The sequence below is a fragment of the Brienomyrus brachyistius genome, chromosome 18, assembly GCF_023856365.1.
Source record: "Brienomyrus brachyistius isolate T26 chromosome 18, BBRACH_0.4, whole genome shotgun sequence".
Lineage (NCBI taxonomy): Eukaryota > Metazoa > Chordata > Actinopteri > Osteoglossiformes > Mormyridae > Brienomyrus > Brienomyrus brachyistius.
In genome coordinates, this window is record NC_064550.1 from 5,586,134 (window position 1) to 5,593,216 (window position 7,083).

Below are 7,083 nucleotides of genomic sequence, written 5' to 3' on the forward strand. Positions count from 1 at the left end.
GTTCTACGTTTCCTGCCGTTTAGTCTTGTGCATTTCAGTCCGCGTTCAAGTCTGTTTCCCCAGGTCTGTCATTAACATCGCACGTCTGCCTGTTCTCCCCGAATAGACCCTGTTTGCCCGTATTCACGGCTCCCTTCGCCTGCTTCCCCGTCCCGACGCAAAACATATACAAGTGATGAGTTTGTTCTAGCGCATCACAACTATTGTTGTTTCAGTATCATGTTGGAAAAGAAAACTGCAGTTACTTACATGAAAATTAAATACAACACAATATTGTTATACAACCAATCTCATTCATTTGGCATTTACTGTAACCATGCTGTCAATCAAAATCCATTTTTTTTTATCTTCACATCCGGATGTTCTCCTTTCTTCTAACAAATTGGTATTAATTTTGCTTATTAATGAGCCACCTTCATTAGGTTAATTTACTGTTTTATTACACAATATAAGTAGCTTTACACGACAGAAAATAACATTAACATCATGGTGAAGAAGGGACATTATCATTTCAATGGTAAAGTCACAGTCATTTTTATGTTATATGCATAGTGTCCATATTGACACAAGGCAGGGAACAACCTCAAGACAGGGTGCCAACCCATCACAGGGCACACTCACACACCATTCACTCACACCTATGGGAAATTTGGTAACTCCAGTTAATCTCAACATATTTTTGGACTGTACCCAGAGAGAACCCCACAGGGAGAACATGCACACTCCACACACATGGAGCTACGGCAGAGACTCGAACCCGGGTCCCAGAGGTGTGAGGGAACAGTGCTAATCACTGCGCCACCACGCCGCCCCCAAACACATAATCCTATTTTAATTTCATAATTAAAACCAGCACTGCTTCAGTTGCAGAAGCCTTGCTAATACACATGGGGCCATAGCAGTGACTCGAACCCTGGTCCCAGAAGTGTGAGATCACTGTGTCACCCCTATACATATCCTTCCCAAGTTATACATTTTTTGAGCAGACATAATAAATATAAAATGTCTTCTTAGAGATGTACATATAACATACTTTAAATGTTTATGAATAGTATGAGATATTTTAGTTAATTTTAAAAGCTCCAAAAAACGTTGTATCCTCTTGCAACCGTACTGACTGGATGTCAAGAACCTGGAGGGACAACATATCACCTTGCTGCAGGTGGAACAGAGCGCCTTGATGGCTGGAGAACAAGGCAAAGTGGTTTCCGTTATGCCAGCACTTAGTCACAGTTGCCCTGGACAGTAACACTGGCTTCAGAGAGGATCCTGTTCTCCTGTATATATGTTGCCCAAACTGTTGGGACTCTCTTTCTGGTTCTGAAGAAAGTATTTGGAAATATACCTGTGAGTAGACAAAGTAAAGACCTTCACGTGGTATAATAATCTCTCCATCGACGTATCCCATCATGCCTTGCTGTATTGCTGGTCCGTTAATATTATCCCAGCTGAGAATCTCCGTTGTCCCTATCATATTCTCTGTCCCACCTATTCAGGAAGAAATAAGACACTGCTAAGACACTGAACTTAATATATGAATGAGTCCGTTTTCAAAAGCAAAACCGTATGTATTTTACCGTTTTTTATCCAGCGGGTAGGTTGCCTCAGTTCCTGCTCTGCTCCCATGTGAATGGCAGGTTTGTTGGAATGAAGTAAAGTTACATTGTTGGCTGCAAATGAAGCGTAAAATTACAGCATAATTGTAAATGCAGCCTTTATTAATTAAAAATAACACTAAATAAACATATATGTGTGTATGCCTGACTGCATGCATAGGAAAATTGTGTGTAAATATAGAAAAATTTAATAAAAACGTACCATTTAACTCCAAATACAGGCCATTCCTTATGTCAGATAAAATTTGCTGAAATTGAAGCAGAAGTATATTTTCTAAATCAATATCCAGCATATACAATTCTGACATCTATTAAGTCAAGTCTCGAGTCAAAACATTGCAAAACTTAATAATGAGTCAAGTCATTTGCCCTCAAGTTCAGGTCGAGTCCAAGTCTTTCCATCATTTTTGTTGCCATCAAATTTGTGACTCAAGTCCAAGTCCAGTTGTGAGTTATGCAACTTACAATGACTTTATTGTCATTGCATATTTTCTTGAACAATGAAATTTGCAGAGCAGTCTATAGGAAATGCATATATCTAGACATTATAACATAAAAAGCATAAATTAAAAGAAAACAAACATTGTTTTGGCAAGCTATTACACAGTTATCACAGTAATTCCGTATTGCACAGTTTTCATAGTATTGCACAGTTATTGAACTGAGTGTGTCTTGTTAAATTTAGTCCTGACTGGAGTTCAGTTCAGTGATGGCTTTGGGGAAAAAAACTGTCTTTGAGCCTGTTAGTGCAGGTCTTTAGGGTCCTGTAGCGTCTCCCTAATGGTAGCAGGGAGAAGAGGTGATGGCAGGGGTGAGTTAGAGTATGTCTCTCAAGCTGTCGCTGATTCTGGGGAGGCAGCGTGTCCTGGAGATGTCCTCCAGGGCTGTGTCGATGACTCTTTGTGTTGCTCGCCTTTCCGCCACTGTACAGTTGGCATACCAAGCTGTAATACAGTATGCCAAGGCAGTCTCGACAGTGCAGCAGTACAAGAACACAAGCAGGGTGGATGTGCTCTGCGGTTCTTTTATCTCGAAACGACCCAAGTAGCGTTTTATCTTCTGTCTAGCGAGGAATGACTGTCCGTGGGTGGGTCGTTATTGGTTCTGTAATTCATGAAGTGCTGGATGCCTTGTCACACCCGTGCCGGGTCCCTGTTGGTCACGTGATCCTCGATCTGTTTCGTATGTGCAGCTTTGGCTCTTTTCATACCTCTCTTCAGGTTTCTTCTGGCATCGCTTTACTGCTCCTTCTCCCCAGATCCGAAGGCTGCTTTTCGTTCCTTCAGTAGATTCTGGACTTTCTTTGTCATCCATGGTTTTCTACTTACGTCAGTTTTTTTTTTTTTTTTTTTTTTACCTTTAGTGATTAAAACTCGCTGCAGCAAAAACCCACCACAATATATCGTAGGATGCATTCTTTATAGGCAGAGATTATTCAAAAACAGTGTCCACTTACGGTTGTCCTCACACAGTTTTTATGTCCGTGTTTCTGCAGGGAATGATACATCTTTCTAACAAACTATCTCAGGAGACCTCAGCCAATTTAAAATGCAGACAGCAGAGAATTAACATACACAGTAATTATAAAATTAACGTTGGTAACCAGAGGGGAACTATAACCTAAAGTTTTCTGAGTCACAGGGTCTAAGTCTGGTCCAGGTCGTGAGTATTTGCCATCAAGTCCAAGTCTTTCCATCACTTTTACCAAGTCAAGTCACAAGTCATCAAATTTGTGACTTGAGTCTGAGTCAGGTCCTCGCCTCTGATAAATACATGATAAGTAATAAACTAATGTACAGAGTAGCTGCTTCTCCTCTGTATCATAACTGACAGGGCTCCCCCTCCTGCCTGATTCTGATACAACCCCTGGACAGGACGCTAGAACACTAATGTATCACAAGGCACATACATGCACTAGTAACGACTTAGCTGCGTGATTTTGGAGTACCGGGGGAAATGAGTGAGCGTACCCAGAGAACAAGCAGTGTCCGCGCTCACGAACACACTCAGCGGAGATACAATTCAAACACCCAACCTGGGAGGTCTGAGGCAGCTATACTCACCGAGGAACCAGGCCGCCTCTATAATCAGATTTATTTTAATTTATGATCAAATGCAGTTTCTAATGCAGTTTAGAAAATGGCTACAAAACAAAATCGAAACCAAAAACAACACAAGATCAGTTCTCCATAAACCTTACGATCGCATGTTTGCGTATATAACATTTAGTCAATATAAAACTAATTTCTAAGGACGGCTTTTCTGGTCGTTTTACCTTGTGCACGCTATTATCCAGTTCTGCTATCCACACCTCACAGCCTGTATGTCCTCCAGAACCGTGAGATGCATTTCTCTGATATCCAGGATCCACCAGCTGGTGCAAACAATGCAAAGGGTATTCCCCAAGCCTGGCAACTTCTTCGGCCTTTTGGATATGAACAATTAAATTGTAGGATATTATATGCAGGTATTGCGCAAAAACACAATAACAAAACGAGTTACTCTTAATTATGTTATGTTAATTATGTTAACATGCGATGTTATTCCATGTTTTCAATAAATTTGAATTAGATGTTGGTTAATATTTGTTTCTATTGTGTTTTAAAATTATAATTGTATTTTAAGAATTATAAGTAAGGTTTATTCTTATATTACAGTTTTGACGCATAAAATCCCATTGGCCTCGCGCTTAGTGATAGGCCGACATTCAATAACATACAAGCGTGGTATAATATAGTTTCCCATTAACAGGAAACAAATTGTAAAGATTTTTATATTGTGATTCGAATCCTATGTTCCTAATATTTACCTTAATTATCTCTTTTGACAGGTTGTATGCAAGAATTCCAGAAACGATTACTTCCACTCCAAAAACGATACTCAAAAACAAAACAAAAACATTCAGTTTTCCCAGCTTTTCCTTTGTCGGCATGGCATTTTCTTTCAACGGACAATAATTATGGATTTCGTTTTCCGAAGTCATACTTTGAGAATTCACTGAAACATTTTAGTTTAAAAAGACAAAGATAATTGTATGTTTTCCGTTGGAAGGTAAACCAGAATTCGTTTTTGTCGTCTGCCATACAAGTTTCCGTGTCTAGGTCTGTCCCTGGAAAGTCCCGACTCTAACGCCTTCGGGATTTAACTTCCAGTTTCATGAAGCTGCATGCAGTGTCATACGGAGTAATGACGCGTACATACAGTACAGTACGCAGCGTGAGTGAGTACACCTTCTATAAAGAAAGATACATTTATATTCCTAAATAATAATGGCTACAATTCACGGAGAAGTAACAAAACAAACATATACAGAACAATAACACAAAAGATGTGTTGATAATATTTCTAAAAAACATAAATAGTTTAAAAATGCTTAGTTCCACTGTTACAAAAATGAGTACAAAAATGTAATATTCTAGTACTTAGTATGTCCACCATTATGTTATAGCACCGCTCGTTCCCTTCTTGGCGAAGAGCATACATGTACCACTTCATGACAGTGTCGCCTCTTCTTTGTACCACTCTTGATGCTGAAGGGCCTCTGCAGTGTGACTGCAGTTTCTCCTCCTGCTTGCCCATGCCTGTCCCCATACCAGCCGTCGCGTTTTTGACCCCTGGCGGTCTTGTTTGTTTCCCTGCTCCAGTCGTGTTTAAATAACCCCCCTTTTGTTATCCCAACGGCTCCCCCATTGGTTTTTAAGTCACATCGCTTCCATATACTTTACTGTGGGAACCATGGCGTTGTCACTGGACTGTTCACCAGAGTGACAAGATACCTTTCGGATGCCATGAGATTCAAATTGATTGATTTCGGTCTTCACCTTTGTTGATGTAGTTCATGGCCAGATGGTTCTGTGGTCTCAGTAGTACCTTCCTATGTGTCCTTTTCAGTGCAGGACGCGTCCCATTCCAGTTTGGCTTTCCGCGGCTTCTGCCAGTGGCACTGCATGTAAATGTAATTGTGTTTTTTTTTATGTATCTGGGCATCTTCCCTTGTAAATACTAAGCGTTGTGCCAGTGAAGCGTGTGTATTTGTTAGCGCCTACCTGGTGTGAGTACCATGTGAATCTTTGGTTTCTCTCTTGGTGCTGCCGCTATACTTATAATATAGACAAGCTCCTTACTTTCATAGAAGGCTTTGTCTGTTTTTATAAAAGCATGACCTACAATGCAAATCCTATTACAATATATTTACCCACAAAATATTTCTAATGTGTAACGTGAGTAACTCAATTATAGAAGTGTACTCATGTATCCTGTCTAAAGTCTTTTTTAAAATTCTCACAGGGGTTTCACGTTGTGAAGGAATGTCCAGCCAAATTTTGAAGATCAGGATTAGGTGTTGTGCAAAAGTGTTTCATTGCTGCTTACTAGTGAGGTGGGATGCTATGCAGGGATTTGTTATTGTGATTCAGCATAAGCACAATTCAGCGATTTCAATGTTAGAAACAAAACATGGAAAATTTTGTTGTGGAAATATAATTTTTTATTAGCAGAAAAACCAATCTTCTACAACAGCTTGTCCTATTCAGGATCACAGGGTGTCTGGAGCTTGTTCCAGAGTCTATGGGTGCAAGGCAGGGAGCAACCCAGGGTGGGGCACCAACCCATTGTAGGACACACAAACACACCATTCATTCACACATATGGGCAACTTGGTAACTCCAATTAACCTCAGCGTGTTTTTGGACTGTAGGGGAAAACCGGAGAACCTGGAGGAAACCCCATGGTGACACGGAGAGAACATGCAAACTCCACAGACCCATGGCAGAGATTCCTCATCCCAGAGATGTGAAGCAACAGTGTAAACCACTGTGTCACCCCCATGACAGCCTGTGAGAGAAAAACCCCAGAGATAATTTACCATTGTTCTCTTGCATGAATAATATTCGTTGTATTTGCTGGTTTCTCCTACTTTTTGCTACAAGAAATAGACAAACTGTTGACTTTCTGGGGTTTTTAAAGAAAGTATGTGTCCAGTCTACTCACTTTTTGAATGAAAAAAATTGAATAATAATTAGCCATAATTTTTCTTTATAGCAAACATAATCAGATGTTTATCACAGACTTATGCTGTATTTCTTGTTAATCCTTGTGATATTGATCCATCCATTTTCCATGCTTGTCCAATCTAGAGTCTCACAAACCCCTTCATGGGATTATGTTATGCATGTATTACCAGTAGTAAGATTTCTGCAGTCCTCTTAGAATTGATCTTTGCATATATTTTCAAATTTTGTGCTTTGCTATTTGCTATTTACTTATTTATTTCCACATAAATAATTATTCTCAGAACAGCGGCCATGTACACTACAAACAATTTTTCTTCCTACCTTTGGACTGGAGGAGCAAACTGGAGCAAATCCACCCCCCTCATATAGGTGACATAGGCGCGCCATTTCATTAAGGAGTTCAAAAGAGCGAGTAAAAAGATAAATCTGAAGAAATACCACTGGTTGCATTGCAT

The 7,083-nt window shown here is 39.9% G+C and overlaps 1 protein-coding gene across 1 annotated transcript; it reads right to left on the reverse strand.

Moving 5' to 3' along the window:
- Positions 1 to 418: 418 nt before the first annotated feature.
- Positions 419 to 4,756, reverse strand: tnfsf10l4 (tumor necrosis factor (ligand) superfamily, member 10 like 4). Its single transcript, XM_048982933.1, has 5 exons — positions 4,426 to 4,756; positions 3,892 to 4,041; positions 1,819 to 1,864; positions 1,578 to 1,670; positions 419 to 1,488 (listed from the first exon to the last, which is right to left on the reverse strand). Exons 1-5 carry the CDS (start codon positions 4,597 to 4,599, stop codon positions 1,064 to 1,066), a joined length of 888 nt encoding a protein of 295 aa, XP_048838890.1. The 5' UTR covers positions 4,600 to 4,756; the 3' UTR covers positions 419 to 1,063.
- Between the last annotated feature and the right edge of the window lie 2,327 nt (positions 4,757 to 7,083).

What these genes read in the sequence shown, in the direction of transcription:
- tnfsf10l4 (XM_048982933.1), bottom strand. Translation starts at nt 4,599, where the DNA reads ATGACTTCGGAAAACGAAATCCATAATTATTGTCCGTTGAAAGAAAAT. An exon ending in TGTCAAAAGAGATAATTAAG is followed by an intron (nt 4,042 to 4,425) that starts GTAAATATTAGG and finishes CATATCCAAAAG; the next exon opens with GCCGAAGAAGTTGCCAGGCT. An exon ending in TGGATAATAGCGTGCACAAG is followed by an intron (nt 1,865 to 3,891) that starts GTAAAACGACCA and finishes CTTCAATTTCAG; the next exon opens with CAAATTTTATCTGACATAAG.